This window comes from Littorina saxatilis, linkage group LG6 (genome assembly GCF_037325665.1).
Source record: "Littorina saxatilis isolate snail1 linkage group LG6, US_GU_Lsax_2.0, whole genome shotgun sequence".
NCBI classification, from domain to species: domain Eukaryota; kingdom Metazoa; phylum Mollusca; class Gastropoda; order Littorinimorpha; family Littorinidae; genus Littorina; species Littorina saxatilis.
Genome location: NC_090250.1, coordinates 7725455 through 7746519, shown reverse-complemented (window position 1 = coordinate 7746519; position 21065 = coordinate 7725455). Strand labels below are relative to the sequence as shown.

Here is a 21065-nt window from a genome sequence, read left to right as displayed (position 1 = left end):
GTATGCTCTCTCTAGCGGCCTGGGTTCCAGCCAGGAATGTGAGAGCCGCGTCCAACTAGTTTATCAACACTGTAACAACTAAGAACACAACGCCAGAATATTTACGTGCTCATGAATGCACACACGCATGCATGCACACACACACATGCACGCGCACACACACACACACACACACACACACTTACACTAACACACACGCATGGCACACATACGCACACACTTACGCGCACGTACGTACACACGCACTCACACGCATGCATGCACATAGCCACACGTGTGCAGACAGACAGACACATACGCACACACACACACACACACACAGTGCACACACACACACACACACACACATACGCCAAAGCAGGCCTACATACATACCACAACATACATACCACAACATACATACCACATGAACAAAACATTAAAAAAATAGAAGCACACATACCTGAACCATCACACTCAATGCACGTGAGGAACATTGCCTTGCAGGGGGGAGGGGGGGGGGAGTATGTCAATCACTGTCAAGCTACTCCTGTACATGCGTTTATCCACAGTCAGTGGCTGTAGGCTCCATGCAACAGCCACTCAGTGATGAATAATAGACCTGTCACTGTACATTCACACCGATTTTTTTAATGACTGATTAGATTTTGTGTTTCGGAGAAGTTCACAGTCTTTCCTGTCGAAAAAAAGCATACCTCATCAGTTTACCCTTCACCAAGTCGTCTTAAAGAAGAATTAAAAAAAAAAAACACTCGTTCAACAACAACAAAATGGCTAACACTCAATTCTCTAACTTCACTCCCTCCCCCCCCCCCCCCCCCCCCCCCCCCCTCAGTCCAGAATTGAACCACTTTGATTTGCCACAGTTTATGCATCATCAATCAGCTGCTTCAAGTTTTAGGGGGAAGAACTTACCTGCACGTACTTGGTGGCAGATAACCCATTTTAACACACCCTTTGCACTAACGAAAACAGAAGTGGGCTTTATGAAAATCAGGGCATTAATATGCATCATGAGTCATCTGCCCTTGATTTCAGCCATACATAGTTCACATTGCCTACGTACATGTATCATTTGAACTTGCTGTTTTAAGTGACATGTGATAGTGTGGGTGAACAAATCAGTAGAAACTTCGTCACGCGCTTTGTGCATTTCTGGAATGGTCGCAGCCGGAGAGCACATCAAACCACGCTTTCAAATGAATAAATAAATGAATCGAGAAATAAAGCTAATTCTTATCTGTCAATTAGTAAACTGATGAGCCAGACATTTGTAAATAGGTAAATTATCAATCAATGATCTGGATTCATCATCATCATCATCATCATCATCATCATCATCATCATCATCATCATCATCATCATCATCATCGATGTTGTCATCGCTGTAGTCATCCTCCTCCTCCTCCTCATCATCATTATCATAATCATCGATGTTGTTGTCACCATAGTCATCATCGTCTTCCTCCTCCTCCTCCTCATCATCATCGCTGTGTCAGGTTGTTAATTTAGGTGTCTGATTCAGGAGGAGATGTTTGTGAAAGGAATTTGTTTTTTAATGGAAAATCTTTTCCTGTTAGGTGGAGGGGGGGCTGCCACGGCCATGTATCAGACAAAGTCCTGTATTGTTAATCTGCCATTTCCAAGACAGTGTAAATATCAGCTGACAAGTGTGTTGTTTTGTGTGTTCCAGATTTGCGGACGTTCAAGAAGCTGATCGAATACTTTGATGCCTCGCAGTCCAGTTTCACCATCAAGCATGAACAGGAATCAAAAGGTAAAGGCCTTCCTACACTGAGCCCCTAGTTGAGTTAGCAATCAATCAATCAATCAATCAATGAGTCTTATATCGCGCATATTCCGTGGGTACAGTTCTAGGCGCTCTGCAGTGATGCCGTGTGAGATGAAATTATATACGGCCAGTAGATTGCAGCCATTTCGGCGCATATTTACCTTTCACGGCCTATTATTCCAAGTCACACGGGTATAGGTAGACAATTATTAACTGTGCCTAAGCAATTTTGCCAGGAAAGACCCTTTTGTCAATCGTGGGATCTTTAACGTGCACACCCAATGTAGTGTACACGGGGGGAGGTTCGGACACCGAAGAGAGTCTGCACACAAAGTTGACTCTGTGAAATAAATTTCCGCCGAACCTGGGATCGAACTCACGCTGACAGCAAAGACTTTTACCGAAAATTCAGTGACAAAGCATTGTGCAGGGGGGGGGGGGCCCGGTAGCTCAGGATATGCAGTAGAATTTGTTCTTCGTTTGTATAAAAATGAATGCAGTGGGATTAATTCTTGAAAGACAACTTTAGATAGGAAATATAAGTTGCTGTCTGATGCAAAAAGGACAGATAAGGCTTTCCTTTGACAAACATTTGCAGACTCTTAATACAGTTGGGAATAAGAAAAGTAGACCTGTTTTTATGAGATTGATTTCCATTAAAAAAAAAAAAAATTTGATTTGATTTTAAGGTTAAGGTTTTTCCTTCCTTCTTAATCAAAAACATGCACTTAGCTCGAACTCTGACTCGAAAACTTTAATGCAGAAGGATTGTAGCATTTGGTCCATATGGTCCTTTCTTACAGCTAGTCCTTGCTACAACACAAACATAAAATGAACAGCCAGAAATGAAGAACATTAAATAAACAAACTACCAAACTGCATGACAATTGAAGCAAACAAGCTGTAGTGATCAGTAAAATTTGTTTCAGATTCCAGAGTTAACGTTTGCAACACTAATTTTGTTCTCTCTCTTGTATTATTTCTATAAAGTATATGATGCATACACATTCCCACCCGGCTTGTTTCACACTGCAACAATTATTGTGATCCAAAAAGACTGGGGATGATTCAAGGGAAGCAACCATAGTAAATACCAGTTGCACATTTCTATTATCATTGTAGCGATTATCTCCCCTATATCTAGGAAGAACTTTTATGCACACACGCACACACATACATCCACATTCTTGTTGCTTGATAAAAAATAAAATGTACATGCATGTAGACAAAGGTGCATTTAACTGTACGCTGACATGGACAGACAGATACATAATTGCATCTGGTGTTTTCTTTGTGTTTAATATTATTTTGTTTGGACCTAGCTAGTGATGTGTACATTGTTGTTAAACAGTTGTTTGTTGTATGTTTATCAGGGTTTGCTAGTGTGTGATAGGGTTCGTGTCCGTCTGTAGATGTTAGTTTCTTTGTTAGTCCTGTGTTGACAACTCTTCGACAAGCGCTTAGAACTGTACCCACGGAATACGCGCTATATAAGCTTCATATTGATTGATTGATTGCATTTTTGTGAAATCAAGTCTTCAATACTTAAAGGCTCAGATCACTAAGCCCACCCCCCAACCCCCCCCCCCACCCCCCCCCCCCACCTCCCTCCAGCCATTCCTTTATTTCACCCCATAAAGGGAAATTTGGATGGGGCGAAAGGAAGGAAGGAAGCCAATTTTTTCCTAGAGTCAACTATGAGTCTATGTGCAGACTCTCCTCTGTGTCCAAACACCCCTGTGTGCAGGCACGCGAGCAATATAGATCCCAAGTTTACAACAAAAAACTAAGGGCTTGGAAACATGAATACACTCATGCAGGAAAAAGCAACAACAAAGATTAAGTGGCGCCGTATTGTATAGCAGCTCAATTTCCCCAGGGTCAGGGAGAAAGCGAATCGAATTTCTATGAGGGTAACCTCACTGCACTATATGTATAAGTTACAGCTCCGTCCATCCATGATATTGCGTGGTATTTTGTCGAGACTGGGTCAATGAATATGATGATGTCACTCGAGGCTCTGCCGAGAGTGACTTCATTATATTCATTCACCCGTCGAGACAAAATACCACGCGATACCATGGATGATTCAGAGGTGTAACGTATATATGGCATGCATGACCAAAGTAAGGAGAAGTTGTAGAACTATATTTTGTCTCAGTCTTGGCAAGGCGCAATTTTAACACTACGCTGGAACGCTGAAGAAGAAGAAGAACACGACGCATGAAATAAACGTTAAGTGATAACGTTGTGCGGGTGCTACCCACGTGCTGCAGCTGTACATTTCCTTCAAGTTTTCCATTTACTTGTCACTGCGGCTGCGCAAGTTATTTTGCCTAGGTCAAGGCCGAACTTTAGGCCTACGGAGAAATATCGCTGGATATTTTCTCACTAGAATAACAGAGCTTAGAATTGCTACGCTCTAACAAATAATCAAAAGCATTCAACTGTTTGCTCTTTCTTGTGAGTCCTGGTCCTCATTTGTGATTCTCACTCCATGTAGCGGTCAGAATTTGTGTCATTAAACATGGTCCACACTGAAAAGTGACACTGCAGACACTTTACATCTATTGGCCAATGTGTTTCTTTTTTTCTAAATAAACGGGTTTTTTTTAAATGTTTATGATTTTGAGCGAAATAGCCTAAATTTGGATGTGAGAATACATTTTTGGCAATGCTACACCAAAACACCATTTGCTACGCTGAAATTCCACACAAAAATGTAAATTGCTTCACCTGAAACAAAGGTTGGCAAGTCTTTTTTCAACGCCTGATAAAACCGTTGTGCTGATGTTGCAGTGATCAAGACGTTCTTCATCACGGGAATCAAAGCAGACTGGAAGGGGGATGCAGAGGAGCTGAACAACTCCGCCAAGAGAACCACAGACTTCAGCGACAATGATGTGGTAACTTAGCTCGCTTTTGGGTACAATTTAATCGGGAAGAATGAACTTTTAAACAAGATTTTTGTTTTGTTACAGTGGAAGTCTTTTGAGACCCACGTTGAAGACACCATACCCCACCCCCCGCCCCTTTTACACCATGTTGTCTCAGACTTGTTAAGCTCATGTCTGTAAACTTACCCTGTCTACTTAAAAGACCAATAATTGTGTTGGTCACGTCAAATAAGCATCTGCTTGAGTTCGTGTCCTAGCTGCATTTTTGTCAATTGTTTCATGTCATGTATTTTGAATAAAATTGTGTTTAAACCAAAAGACCAATGCGTCGACATACGGTGAACGTAACGTTTTGTTTTGTCATAAATCAAACTTTCCAATAGCCTACCATTCTTGGGTTTTTTTATTCTGAATTTTGGAACGTTAGCAATCTTATCTGTTTCTGGATGCCTGTAAATTGACCCCGAAATCACGACTTCTTCGGACCTGATTTTGTCAGAATGTTTGGTGGTCTTATGCCTTACCGTACTTGGTGAATAACTTCGTCGCTTGTCTTGTTGCTACTACAGTGAAAGCCCTTTTTGATTCACACCCCCCCCCCCCCCCCCCCCCCCCCAATCAAAGACTCCCTCCCTTTTTGACTTTGTTTTCAGATTTTCGGTTCATAACCTCTGTAAATGTATCCCCATGTAAAGATTACATGTACCTCTAAATTGTTCACAATTTTTTTTTAGGTCTTAAATAGTGTTTTTTTCCTGTACTTCATTTCCATTATTTGAAAGTAAGATGCTCATACAAGCCACGCTTATACTTGGCGGTTTATTTCATATCACACTTTATTGGGCGGGGATATAGCTCAGTTGGTAGCGCGCTGGATTTGTATTCAGTTGGCCGCTGTCAGCGTGAGTTCGATCCCAGGTTCGGCGGAAATTTATTTCACAGAGTCAACTTTGTGTGCAGACTCTCTTCGGTGTCCGAACCTCCCCCCGTGTACACTACATTGGGTGTGCACGTTAAAGATCCCACGATTGACAAAAGGGTCTTTCCTGGCAAAAATTGCTTAGGCACAGTTAATAATTGTTTACCTATACCCGTGTGACTTGGAATAATAGGCCGTGAAAGGTAAATATGCGCCGAAATGGCTGCAATCTACTGGCCGTATAAAATTTCATCTCACTGCAGAACGCCTAGAACTGTACCCACGGAATATGCGCGATATAAAACTCATTGATTGATTGATTGTTTTTACAGGCGCAGGATCAGAAAGATGAAACAGCGGTCACGATCGATGGAGCATCAAACAACCACATGCAGCGAGAGGTACTGATGCACTGCTTAAAACAAATGTGTTACACATCTCTTCGTCCTTTATTAGTTAAAGACAAACAACACAGATTAAAAAAACCAAGATGTCTCTTCTTGATCCGCTCTTCCAAAGTGAAACCTCTGATGGCGGAAGCAGAACAAAATTTCGAGAAGACGCAATATGTGAATAACGGCGTCACATTAACATTCTGTTGCTTTTACCGCACGTCTCTCAGTAACAAACAAAGAATTTTAAAGGTCCTTGTCTACATTTTTATACCGAAATTGCCATTTGACCATTAAAATGCAGAGTCTATTATCTACAAATATCAACAATACACCCCCTTTCGATCAGGAAAGACGAAGCCAGTGTAGCCGTTTGAAAATTCATTGTAGTATTCCAGCGTAGTACTCATAGTAGGATATCCTTATTTGGAAAATGCCAAGCGCAAAACTCCTCTCAAATCCCGTGCATTTCGTGCGTTTAAAACAAAGCGTGGACAGCGCTCCAGTGTCAAACTGTTGCTGCACTTGTTTGGGCGTGGCTATAAGCATAGTGACATGAATTTGATTGGTCAGTATTTTTAGGCAAAGCACATGTTCTCAGCAAACAAAAAACAAAATATTGGAAGCGTGAGTCACGCTACCCAAAAATAAAATCTTTTTTTACATATATTTTTTTTCTATAACTTTTTTCCCCATGGTTCATTCATCATTTGACATAATTTTGTATCGAAATCTAACCTTAACTCACTCGGGGCGGCCAGTTTTCTCCCTTGACTTTCCCTCCAGACGGGCCATTTGCATGGGTTAGGAAAAAATTCATAGTGAAAGAATGAATAAAGATAGACAGATGAATCGCTAATTTCACCTTCATCCACGTCAGATCCTTCAGTTTGAAGCATTTCAACAACTTCCAACGCCGTAAAACGCCTTGCATTGGGTCTACGAGACGAGCGTGACAACTGCGTGGAAGACGCCATTGTCTTGCTGTTTACCCTGACGCTGATCGTCGGTAGTTTCGCAAACCGGGTCACAATACAGACAAAGAAAGGGACAAGTGAATGCAGTTGCTTCCCTTGCACTGTGGAAAGACCACAGAACAAGCTAGCAACATTTAGTTCCGTACAAACTACGTCACGATCGCCGCGCGAATTTTCAAAGTTCAGAAACGCTATAGCGTTCCGTCGTCAGGAACGCTATGGCGGACTCGGAACGCTATAGCGTTCCATCGCCCGGAGAGAGTTAAGATTATTGAAAAAAAGCAAAAATGTAGACGACCACCTTTAAGAGCGCAGTTTGTCTCCGTGACTTCAACATACACATGTATCAGCAGGAGAAAATTATGTGTTGTGTCATCGCTAGGCTGTGCATGGATCTGTATCGTATTTTTTTTATAAACATTTCAGGTCAAAGTAAGGGGTAAGGGGTAATTAGCTGGGAAAAACATGATCAGTGTTGAACTCTTCAGTAAGACTGTGATGTTAGTAAATTTGTGATGCAGTAGTAGGTAAGAAAAGAAACCGCAGTAACACACGTTTACCAGACTTGACTTATTTTATTATTATTTTTTAAGGTCAGGGTTTTTTAAGATGCTGACTATCTACAAAATTATACCAAAAAAATGTTAAAAACAACAACATAACAGGATTATCCTGTGGGGGTGAGGGTGCTATGGAAGTCTACAGTCCAAGGGAGGCAATTCATCAGTTGAGTAGTCAGTGCAGTTTATCTCCCTTTCAAAATCAAAACTGCTGCACCATGACTTTGGTCATGCCTGGTTCAAGGGAGAGAAATGCTTCATTGCTGAAGACAAGACATAATATGTTTGACTCCCCTGAAGCAAGACCAGTAAAAAGGGAAGGAGTTTCTGCATTTCCAAGAAAAAGTAGACTTTGTTTATCTCCCATATACTTCAGTCAACGCCACTTTTTTTTTTAACATTTAGTCAAGCTTTGATTAAATGATATCAGATACACTGGGATTCGAGACTAGGATGGTGGTGGTGTGTGTGCGTGCGTGTGTGTGTGTGTGGGTGTGGGTGTGTGTGTGTGAGAGTGTTTGTGTGTGTGTGTGTGGTGGTGGTGGTGGTGGTGGTGGTGGTGTGTGTGAGTGTGTGTGTGTGTGTTAAGGGGTTCTCAGAAAACTACTGGACTGATCTTCAAGAAACTTAACGTTTCAAATTCTTCCAGATGATATCCCCATACATATGTTTAATTTTTATTTTTTATTTTTATAAATGTCTTTGATGATGTCGTATCCAGCTTTTATTGACAGTTGAGATGGCATTATCTGGGATCCTTCAGAGTTGTCGTTTTGTGCAGGTGGTCTAGTTCACGAGGCAGATTTGACTGTACCTGTACTGTTAAACTATACATGCTTTGTCAAGGGTTAGTACTGCGTATGTTTCAGAATTCAGTGAACAATGTTCTGCCGACCGACCTCTTGTCTCGCCGTCACAGCACTGGCTTCCTGGAAGGAAACGACGCAGACAAACTTGATGACAAAGGTTTGTGACGCCGCTGCTCACTTTGTCTGCAGACCTCTCTTAAATTCCATTAGACTTTCATTTTGTTTGGTATCATTCAGTTTAGTTTTTGTTTAGTTTTCCTCATCATTTTTTTATTTTTTTTTATTTTCTTTTTATTGACTAGATGTGTGAATTGTTTTTTCAAACAGAAGGTTCAGATCCAAAATCCTTTTTATATACGTGTAGTTAATCAGTCTGTGTGCTTTATTGTTGATTCACTGTTAGAGAAAGCACTTTTTTTTTTTTTACTTTTTTTTTACTAGATGTGTGAAATGTTTTTTCAAACAGAAGTTTCAGATCCAAAATCCTTTTTACATTTAGTCAAGTTTTGACTAAATGTTTTAACGTAGAGGGAGGAATCGAGACGAGGGTGTGGTGTATGTGTGTGTGTGTGTGTGTAGAGCGATTTAGAGAAAACTACTAGACCGATCTTCATGAAATTTTACAGGGGAGTTCCTGGGTATGATATCCCCAGACGTTTTTTTCCATTTTTTGATAAATGTTTTTGATGACGACATATCCGGCTTTTCGTGAAAGTTGAGGCGGCACTGTCACGCTCTCATTTTTAAACCAAATTGGTTGAAATTTTGGTCAAGTAATCTTCGACGACGCCCGGACTTTGGTATTGCATTTCAGCTTGGAGGCTTACAAATTAATTAATGAGTGTGCTCATTAAATTTGTCATTAAAATTGAATGTTCGCAAACAGATTAAAACTTGATTGCATCGTATTCTTCATCAAATTCTGATTCTAAAAATATATACATATATAGCTATTCTGATGAACACGTGGGGGAATTCGGGGGCTGTGATTGGATGGTCTCTTCCGATCATCAAAGCATAATGCGGCGGAAGTCGGCCATTTTACTCAATATCCAAAAGCATATTGTCGATAACAAAGACGCATGGTTCCGGTTTCTTCCACGTGTATAAAGTACACGCATACCTCGCCAGGTTTGTTTCTGTGACTAGTCGACAGACGATGCCATTTGCTTTGTGTGTGTTTTTGTTGTTGCTTACTGTACATGACATACATTACGTGTAAAATCCAGTTCTTTTACAGGCAACAAACCTTGCAAATTTCCAGAAGCTGCAATTTGAAGCGACCTATCTCTGATTCTAGCAGACGATCTCTCCAAAGTTTAACACAAAATCAGCAAACTCTCCTGTCACATAGAACGTCCATTGTATAGTGCAATGTTGAAATGAAGTTACCGGTCTGAAACATTCAGTCGTTTCTTCTGAGACAATCCTTGTTCTCTTATCATCTACAGATTTACCGCAGTCTTCACCACGCGAATTCCTAACAGAAGTCAGACTTTCGAACATACAATATACGTAGGCAAGCATGATACGTCATGACGTCATATGATTCCTAGCATATTGACGTAATGCTAAACATCCGGTTATCTCGAGTTTTCTCCGTAATACATGTCCGTGGGTTTTTCAATGTTCGGTTATTTCCGTGGCTTCATGCGGAAAGGGAACCGTCGTCTGCAATCAGCGACATGGACCATTCTGGTACTTGTTGCTGACAAAAACATGATTTTAACACAGAATTTAATGTCAGAATAGCTATATAAACGCTATTGTGTTTTAATCGTAGCAATAGGGTCCGATATTTGCACTCGAACAAGTATAATGCGACTCGTCTTCGACTCGTCGGCATTATACTTGTCTCGTCTAAATATCGGACCCTATTGCTACGCTGAAAACACAATTGCTGGTAATGTTTTGTTTACTCTTAAAATGTGATCATAATTAACGAAAGTAGATTAATTAATCTTACGATTAAAATTTAAGAAATCGATCCAAAAATGATTTCATCTTATTCTTTATCGTTTCCTGATTCCAAAAACATATAGATATGATAGGTTGTATTCAAAACAAGCTCAGAAAGTTAACACGAATACAGAAAAGCGCGCTTTCCTGCTTAGCACAATACGCTACCGCGCTATTCTGGCGTGTGCATATCACTGCGTTTTGCATGTGGGAGGTGAGCGATTTCCTTCTCGCGGGGATTGACGAAGCTGTACTGTCTTGGTGAAAAAAATACAGTGTGTTCAGTTTCATTCCATGAGTTCGACAGCTTGACTAAATGTAGTAATTTCGCCTTACGCGACTTGTTATATATGTGTAGTTAATCAGTCCGTGTGCTTTATTGTTGATCCACTGTTAGAGAAAGCACAGAGAAGGAACAGGGAGTTTCTGTTCATTGCATAAAATACTTCTATCATATGGCTTTAACGCTTCCTCGTGTGTACGTCTCTTTTTCAGGGTTCTTTACAAATCAGTTTTTGTTAAAATTAAAAAAGTGATGTTCAAGGGCAAACACTGTGGCACTTATTCAGCCTTTTTTTTTTTTTTTACATTTTTGTGTTCTCTTGCCTGGTTGTGGCTTTTAGCGTTGTGAAAGAGTTGCGCCCCTTATTGGACACTACGTAACACACACATTGGAGTCAGTTATTCGCTGCGATTGTGGTTTTAACTTGTTGGCCATGTGTTTCCTGGTTGTATGAAGTAAGGGGCACAACTCTTCCACAACGCCTGCAGAGTTATTTTTTAAAAATCGTCTATTTAATGACCATTTGTTTTACAGGTCAAGTATTTTGCATATTTGTCACAGTCAAGAGAGACTGTATGCGTCGGCCATAAGTTCTACATACTATTTTATGGCATGCCCATAATAATTTTATACATGTCATGATTTTAACCCTACATGTAAGCTGTTCAAGAAGCAGCAACAGTTCCGTGTATTTTGTGTTCAACACTTTGCTAATGGTAAACGCTTTTACTTTCATAAACAACAGTTTTGGTGAATGCTTGTGAAGTCACAGGTAAAAAAAGCCAAGTTTGTGTGCTTGGTTAAAATATTTTCCACTGCTTATCTGGTGTCAAGCCCAGACACTTATTCGATTTTACTAATTGTTGATATTACATTTCATATGGTAAAGTTTCCAGTACTCTTTGTTTAATTAAAAAAAAAAATCTATTTGACTTAGGATCAGTTACTCAGGAGTCTTTTCCAAAAAGCAGGCACTGGTGCGCAAGGGAGTTAAGTACTGGCGAACATCTTTCATTTTTTAAGATACATGCACGGCGGGGATGTAGCTCAGTCGGTAGCGCGCTGGATTTGTATCCAGTTGGCCGCTGTCAGCGTGAGTTCGTCCCCACATTCGGCGAGAGATTTATTTCTCAGAGTCAACTTTGTGTGCAGACTCTCCTCGGTGTCCGAACACCCCCCGTGTGTACACGCAAGCACAAGACCAAGTGCGCACGAAAAAGATCCTGTAATCCATGTCAGAGTTCGGTGGGTTATAGAAACACAAAAATACCCAGCATGCTTCCCCCGAAAGCGGCGTATAGCTGCCTAAATGGCGGGGTAAAAACGGTCATACACGTAAAATTCCACTCGTGCAAAAAACACGTAGTGTACGTGGGAGTTTCAGCCCACGAACGCAGAAGAAGAAGAAGATACGTGCACATACAGTATTTGTATCATGTACAGATCGAAGTGTTGTTATGAGAGAGGGTGGTAGGAATTGATATGCAGGAGGAGGGTGGGTTGGGGGGGTCAGGGGAATCATTGTTGAGTGTGAGGTGAAATTATTCAAATTTATCAACTTACAAACTAACACAGGTGCATCATTCATAGAGAAAAATAAAAGGTTAACTACCTGGTTACAAAAGGTTTACATAAATACTGTAAATCCTAATCCCTCGTGTACCTTTAATTGCGCATTTCAAGTGTACAAAGTTTTGATACATTTTGGTGTCAAAATAAGGGTCAGCAAATGAGATACAAATGTGACCCTCCACCACGGCATGAGTCGCATGTCACCTTTGCATGATTTTCATATTTTTACATTTTCCTAAAGAGTTTTTTTATGCTCTATCCAGTGGTGAAACCCGTTTTAGAAAAGAGCAAAAACTGTTTGAGTTATAAGCCTGTGACTAAGGTGACCCTCACGCTGTTACCATACACTCTCCGGACTTATATCAAGTCTAGCGCAGAACCGCGCGAGGTGACATGCGACTCATTTCGTGGTGGAGGGTCACAAATGTAGAACATCCTCTGTGTTAAAAACGCTTCACCTGTGTGCTGAAATGTTTTGAAACTATATTCATTTTCACTGAATTTGATGGTATATATATGCACCTTTCATGTTGTAATTTTACTTTTTTCAGAGTTACTGTGTGTCTGCAAATTAAGGACAAAATTTAAAGTTCAAAAAGAATTCACAATGTTAATTTTTCTGCACTGTTTTTGACAAAAAGGTTTAGTATTGAACACAGGAACTCTTTTCCTTCTAATGCCATTGATACAGGGTCAAGGCTTTAAAAATCTATGTGATGTATCAGACTGTCTTTCTAGATTGCGGGTAAGGGGGAGGGGGAGAGAGAGGGGGTAGGCAGCAGGCCTATATTCGTTTGTTCTAGCGCTGAAATTAGATTAGGCATGGTTAGTTTTAGTGCATTCTATAATTAGAAAAAAAATGCATGGTCGTGTAACTCCTAGACCTCTTTAGTACCTCAAAAGCAAGAGAGGAATTCCGGAAATAACTCTGTCGGGTTTGGGTTGTGAAAGAGTGAATACCCTTGCTTTTAGTGAGGCAAGCTTTCTACACGTGATCCTGTTCCACATATATAGGACACACTCTGTCCAATGATGTCACATGGGAAAGTTTGACTCAATAAAAGCAAGGGTATTCACTCTTTCACAACCCATACAAACCTGACAAGAGTTATTGCTGAACATTCTGGGATAAAAGGAATCCTTCAGAAAGTGTTTAATATTCATGATGCCTGAACTAACCAAACTAACGCTCTTTCTAATGTAACATGGAATGTGGTATAGTGGAATCCCCTCTTTATGACTTTCAAACCTGAGAGAATATCGGGTCTTAAGAAGGAGTGAGTCTTAAAATGAAGGTAAATTTACACAGGTTTATGAACAGAAAGTGTAAGAAAACAGGGTCTAAGAGGGAGGGAGTCTTAAATTGGGGGGGGGGGGGGGGGGGTTGGTCTCAAAAGAGGGGTTCCACTGTACATGTACTGAAGCTTGAGACAGAGCAATTAAGAGAGAAGACAGGCAGGGCAAGCTTAAGCCTTTGGACTAATACGACTGGCTTTGTTGTTGTCTGGTGTAGTTTCCGCAGGGGAGGTCGAGGGTAAAGCGGAGCTTGCTCCGAGCCCTGTGCAGCATGCGCAAGGGACTCGACCCGACCCGCAAGTGCCCGTTCCCAGCGTAGCTGTCTCCGTTTCCGCCTGCACCGTCGCAACCACCACTACCACCAACATCCACCTCCCCCCTTCTGTCACCTCCCCCCCACCCTCTGTTGTCAGCCCTAGCCTCACCCCCCACCCCCCGAAAAATTCCGTTGCTCCCGGGCTCCGCTTCAAAAGCAGTGTCATCGCCATCTCAATGCTGCATCACCGATCAGGTTCAAATCCCTCCCACAAATTGGATTTTTTTTCTCTCTTTGCTTTATGCTTATAAGCTGCGGCTCGCTCGTACCGTGTGGCTGGATAGCTAAGTTTGGTGCTGTACAGTATGTGTGTTTGTGTTCTTCCCCTGGCTTAGTGTGGGCCTCACACTCTTTTCTGCATGAATAAATCCAAAAACAAAGAGACTGCCAACGTTCCAAAATTCAGAATAAAAAAAACAAGAGAGGTAGGTTGTTTGAACGCTTACTATTGACAAAACAATACATTCACAGATATCTCGACCCAACGGTCTTTTAAGTGAACAGACAAACAAATATTCACACAAACCTTATCTTAATAGAATCGGTTTACGTCCACTCGTCAAGAAGCCGAGCGAATGAAATCACAAATAACAAACTTTGTAAATAACAAACCTTCCAACAACCTACCTTTCTTGTTTTTTGATTCTTTTTTTTTTCTTTTCTGCATGGTTCCTTTCTGCATGGTGCATGGGTTTGCCTTCATTGCTTGTTATTCTCTTCTCCCGTGTGAGTGTTTTCCTCGTGGGTCAAACATGTAGTGTTTTCCTGGTGGATCAAACATGTAGTGTTTTTCTCGTGGGTCAAGCTGGTAGTGTTTTTCTCGTGGGTCAAACATGTAGTGTTTTTCTTGTGGGTCAAACATGTAGTGTTTTCCTGGTGGATCAAACATGTAGTGTTTTTCTCGTGGGTCAAGCTGGTAGTGTTTTTCTCGTGGGTCAAACATGTAGTGTTTTTCTTGTGGGTCAAGCAGGTAGTGTTTTCCTCGTGGGTCAAACATGTAGTGTTTTTCCTCGTGGGTCAAACATGTAGTGTTTTCCTCGTGGGTCAAACTTGTAGTGTTTTCCTCGTGGGTCAAGCATGTAGTGTTTTTCTCATGGGTCAAACATGTAGTTTTTTCCTGGTGGGTCAAACATGTAGTGTTTTCTTTGTGGGTCAAAAGCATCTCGGCATGCATGGAGGGTGATGCTGAGAGAGGGTGTTGTTTTGTGTCTTTAATGGTCAGTTGTTAACAGGAACAGTTTGGGTTAGAAATGGAAATCACAGTAAGATAAGGTTTTGCACAAAAGTCTGGGCACCTACATGAGTTGAAGAGATACAAGAAGAAGATGTATACATGTCTTCTTCTTTGGAGGGTTTTCAAATACATTGTGTGTTTTTTCCAGCAAGCAACTGCAGATGAGATTCCTTGATCGGGATGCACTTATTTTTTTTCTCACTTTTTTTTTATTTATGCACCATTGATACTCTGCCCCCTAACCCCTGTGTTGTAAATATTGCAGGAGAAAACGTAACATTGTCCATGCTGGCGAAAATCATCACCGCACCTAATGTTTCTTCTATTTTGTAGTTTATTGACACCATTGAAGAAAAGTTGACACCAAGCTTTATGGCGTCTCCATTTTCTTTTTTTTTACCTTTTTGATTACACACCTGATATTTATAATATTGATATTATCATTTATGTTTAAATGCCTCCACATACCTGTAAGTAGGTTCACTTTCATTGACAGAGAAATCTCATTGAAGGATTTTCTTGCTTTGATTACATGTTTGCTATCACTTTTTTGCAAGCTTTTGTTGCAATATCTGTGACCAAGACAGAAGACACAGTTTCTTACCTGAGAGAAAGTTATCTGAATCATATTATAAAATAAAAAAAGGATTTGTAACCAGGTCTGAAATCTATTTTGCAGGTTACAGTTAATTTGGTCTGGCAAAGAACACATTTTAAGGCAAAGTTGGTTTCTTTACGCGGAGTTGTTTTCATTATTTATCATATGATACGCAGTTGTGTATGTTAGTTTAGTCAACTGAATGTAAAGTATGAAATATTGACAAGCCACTGAGATCATGGCCCCCTTTGGCAACAGGTCGAAAATTTGGGCGGCCACCTGAAATTCTTGGTTTGGCTTTTTGTATTCTTGATTTTGTTGTATGATAAAAGTATATGTTTGTTACAAAAAAATGTGGTCTGGTTTGCTAAGTTAATGCATAGATGTTGCTTTGTTTAGTGATCAAAGGTGTTCAAGAAGAACTACAGGCATCTTGTACCAAATCTATTTTTTCTCTTGTTTTGATTGATTATTTATGTAGAAGATTTGTGGCTCATACAGTGGAACCCACTTTTAAGACCTCCTCAAATCTGAGGAAATCAAGTCTTAAAATGGAGCGAGTCTTAAAATGGAGCGAGTCTTAAAATGGGGGTATATTTACATAGGTTATGAACAGAAAATCTACCCCCCGCGGGCTAGGGGGAGTCCCATATTGGTTGGGACGAGAAAGAATTTACCCGATGCTCCCCAGCATGTTGTAAGAGGCGACTAACGGATTCTGTTTCTCCTTTTACCCTTGTTACGCGTTTCTTGTATAGAATATAGTCAATGTTTGTAAAGATTTTAGTCAAGCAGTATGTAAGAAATGTTTAGTCCTTTGTACTGGAAACTTGCATTCTCCCAGTAAGGTAATATATTGTACTACGTTGCAAGCCCCTGGAGCAAATTTTTCATTAGTGCTTTTGTGAACAAGAAACAATTAACAAGTGGCTCTATCCCATCCCCCCCCCCCCCCCCCCCCTCCCTTTCCCCGTCGCGATATAACCCTTCGTGGTTGAAAACGACGTTAAACACCAAATAAAGAAAGAAAGAACAGAAAATCTGAGAAAAGAGGGTCTTAAAAGGGAGGTTCCACTGTATTCAGATAATCTGTTTCCATCCTTTTTTTCCCCCCATGGATTTAAACATGTACCAGTTTATGCGGAAACATTTTGTTCTGAGCTGTTTTTCTCTTACACGGGCAACTGCACTGTACATAATTATTTCTTCACAAAACACCTGGTGGCATATGGGATACCAGCATCGTGCGTGATTTTTTGTATATACAGTTTGATTCATACTTTCACAAATATTTGTAGACACTTTTGCTTGTGTGCAGTCTTCATGCAAATTTTTTCCCCCGATGCAAGATTTATTCAGCACAGTATATACTATAGTTTTCCCGCTTTTTTTCTTTCTCCACTTACTTTTCAGACTGAAAAAAGGCTATTTGTAATGATCTTACGTGAGTTCACTGCAGACATTTTTGACCATTGCTAGTATTCTGAAAGAAAATGTAGAAATCTCGTTAACAGTCGTCTGTATCTGATTTCAGTTGTGAAACCAGTAAAGTCAGGTAAAGTCAAAACATACCGTCACAAATATATCCACGGTGTGGCCTAGCAAATATATTGACCGCTAGTTTTCCCTCAACCTCATACAAAAGCCTTCAAATGTTTTTTGATTTCAGCAAAGTCAAATTGCCTGCAGGTATATAAATCCCGACTACAACTCCCAAAAATGCCATGTAAAGGCCAGACTTATGGTGTGCACTGGAATATGTACTTCCCACTTGTAATCATTTACACAGATGTCAAACCCTTTGTACAATATAGTAGAGTAGAACCCCCCTTTTAAAAAACCCAATTTAAGACATCCTCCTGTACAATATAGTAGAACCCGACCCCTTTTAAAACACCAAATATGTGACCCTCCACCACGAAATGAGTCACATGTCACCTTTGCATGATTTTCATATTTTTACATTTTCCTAAAGAGATTTTTATGCTCTATCCAGTGGTGAAAACTGTTTTAGAAAAGAGCGAAAACATTTTGAGTTATAAGCCTGTGACTAAGGTGACCCTCACACTGTTACCAGACACTCCCCGGACTTGTATTAAGCCTAGCGCAGAAACGCGCGAGGTGACATGCGACTTATTTCGTGGTGGAGGGTCACATATAAGACATCCTCCTTAATAAACCTTGCTTTTTTGGATTTTCTGCACATTAACTCTGTAAATGTGACCCTCCACAACGGAATGAGTCGCATGTCACCTTTGCATGATTTTCATATTTGTACATTTTCTTAAAGAGTTTTGTATGCTCTATCCAGTGGTGAAAACCGTTTTAGAAACAAGCGAAAATTGTTTGAGTTATAAGCCTGTGACTAAGGTGACCCTCACACTGTTACCAGACACTCCCCGGACTTATATTAAGCCTAGGGCAGAACCGCGCGAGGTGACATGCGACTCATTTCGTGGTGGAGGGTCACAAATATACCTCCATTTTAAGACTCCCTCCCTTTTAAGACCTGATTTTCTCAGGTTTTTGGAGGTTTTTAAAAAGGAGGTTCCGATACGGTACTCCTGTTTTAACTTCAGCTGAGAGTCCTGGTGAAAGGAGCCAAGACAAATTTCAAAAAGTCAAATTCCAGAAATAACTCGGTCAGGGGCTTCATGGGCGGTGGAAGAGTTGCATTTCCTTGGAAACATCGAGGCAAACTACACGTGGCATATTGTAGGCCAATCACTAGCAAGCGGGTTGTCTCCACAGGTGGCCGCTCGATCTGTGCACTGAGGGACATGTGATCAAATCAGTAATGCCGAGTTTCACCTCCGATGAGCGTACTTTCGAACGAAAAGAATGTATAGCTCCGATGAGCGTACTTTCGAACGAAAAGAATGTTATATTGAGTCCTTTGCACTGGAAACTTGCATTCTCCCAGTAAGGTAATACATTGTACTACGTTGCAAGCCCCTGGAGCAAATTTTTGATTAGTGCTTTTGTGAACAAGAAACAATTGACAAGTGGCTCTATCCCATCTCCCCCCTTTCCCCGTCGCGATATAACCTTCGTGGTTGAAAACGACGTTAAACACCAAATAAAGAAAGAAAGAAAGAAAGTTATATTGAGTGGACAGTGTAGAAAGCAGATATCGGGGCTAATTGTGACTGGGATAACACTTGTTCTCATGATTTTACTGGCACAGATCACAGACGATGTGTGGAGACAAAATGTTTAGCTTGCTTCAGTGTTGCCAAGGAAACACAACTCTTCCACAACCCATAGCAACTTGGCAGAGTTATCACCAAACATTGTCTATTAACCTGTAAACCGTACCTTTGCCCAGTTATACCCTGAGTATGTATAAACAGACATGAGATAGTTTTTCCCCAGAAGCCCAACAAAGTTTGAAAAGACGTCATATTGAGAATAAAGATTTTGTCACTTCTTCTGCATCTTTGCCGAGGAAACAACGAACAATTTCCAGAAGTAAGTTTGTCTCGGTGACTTCCAAAATATCAGCGGTGAAAAAGTACTTGTAAGGACACCACCAGGTTGTGCATGTATCTCATTTACATCAGAACGTGGACAGTATTGTAGTCATATCTAAATTACAAAGAGGTTAGAAATTTCAGTGCCAGTCCAATTTAACAGAGCTTAAAATTTGTAGTAAATTCTTGAAACAAAATGTAAATCAAATTCATTTTGTATCTTCCGTTTCTGCTTTCTCAGTGCGATCAGATTAGAGCAATTTTGTCTGGTTTTTTTTTAATAGCATCAAGACAGAAAATTTGAAGGTCACGAAAGCTTAGTGAATTTTGACCTTCAGATTTTATACAGGTCTGCAGGTTTTGTTGAAGGACTTAAGCTAATTTGTATTGGACGAAGTTTATTTTTGAAGAAAATATGGATTTCCTCACAGCTTTTTTTTGTTGTAATGTGCTGTATACAAAACATGACCCTGCTTGAATGCTCGCTATTCAACTTTTTCTTTATAATGTTCAAGGTTTAAACCTAATTTTGTTTTTGGGCAGCAGAATAAAATAGGGTCGGTTGGGTTACCCTAGTGCAACTTCTTTTGTGTGTGTGCCTCATGTACTTGTAATAAAGTGTTTAGACAAGGTCAACACAGCTGATAAAATATTTAGTCATTAAATTGCTTATGTTGGGTTACATACACTGGTTTTGTAGTTTACACATGCATGCCTGAGTGGTGGATTCTTTCTTGGAATAATTTTTGGTTAGAATTGTAATGCCGGCGTAATGATTTTGGACTAACTTGGTGAAAGGAATCGAAGCACTAGCTCGCAGATTTTGACAAATAAAATCTTGAGTTATGTATGCAATTTGTTCGGTCTGCGCTGATTCAAGCCGACTGTCATAATGTGGTAGGGTCACGCAGTAGTCCCCCTTGTCACTGGCAGTAAATATTAATTGCTCTATTTGACTGGCCTTCATGCCTCCACTATACAGGTAATTATAATAATAATAATGATAATAATAAGTGGACATTTTTAAGTGCCTAACCTATGGCTCTAGGCCCTTTACAAAAGAACATAATACAGAATAGAACAATGTACAACCTACATAAAACAATTAACCATGCGGACAAAAATCTCCACATGTAATTGTTGTGCTCCGTGATCTCGGTTACAATAAGGAAAGAAGTTTCTCTATCATAACACTTCAGTCTCTTCGGCGTCCGCCCCGTGATCGGGAGGTCGTGGGTTCGAACCCCAGCCGGGGTCATACCTAAGACTTTAAAATTGGCAATCTAGTGGCTGCATGCTCTGCCTGGCGTCTGGCATTATGGGGTTAGTGCTAGGACTGGTTGGTCCGGTGTCAGAATAATGTGACTGGGTGAGACATGAAGCCTGTGCTGCGACTTCTGTCTTGTGTGTGGCGCACGTTAAATGTCAAAGCAGCACCGCCCTGATATGGCTCTTCGTGGTCGGCTGGGCGTTAAGCAAACAAACAAACAAACAAATACTTATGGTTCTGTCACTTTTATTTGTATTTTGTGAGATTCTTGATTGTGGTTGAGGTGAGCAGGATTCATTGCAACCTGGCAAAGCTTTGAAAGCAGTTTGTCAATTGATAGTTTCGGGCCTGTAATATGCACCCCAAATTTAGTTGATGAGCAAAGAATGAGTAAAATATGTGGGCGAACTAATATATACTGTTCAAAAAAAGAAACGCATAGTTGCTACTTGCCAAAATTTTTAATTTGTTTTCTTTTTCGAAAAAATTAACAGAAAATCCAATATTTAGATTATTTGTTTGAAATTTGGTATGGACACAGTTGAATGCACACACAGTTCATTTGCATCTTCAAATCAATCAGTCAATCAATACGATTGGGTGCCGAGGCTGTCAAGTCAGTAGGGGGTGTGACTGCCTTGAGCAGCAACAACTGCCCGGCACCTTCTGGGCATGGACTGGATCAGATGCCGGATATCTTGCTGTGGGATGGTGTCCC

General features: G+C 40.5%; 1 protein-coding gene across 3 annotated transcripts in view; it reads left to right on the top strand.

The window, feature by feature from the left end:
- LOC138968405 (adenylate cyclase type 9-like) overlaps positions 1–21065 on the top strand; it is a 55857-nt gene that overhangs the window by 21222 nt on the left and 13570 nt on the right. For all 3 annotated transcript variants that reach the window (XR_011456168.1, XR_011456169.1, XM_070340988.1), the window contains exons 2-5: positions 1694–1777; positions 4592–4698; positions 5941–6009; positions 8407–8503. Coding sequence is in view for 1 of the 3 variants with exons in the window: in XM_070340988.1 (XP_070197089.1) it covers positions 1694–1777; positions 4592–4698; positions 5941–6009; positions 8407–8503 (357 nt within the window). In the remaining 2 variants the exon portion in view is untranslated. The remainder of the gene's footprint in view (positions 1–1693; positions 1778–4591; positions 4699–5940; positions 6010–8406; positions 8504–21065) is intronic.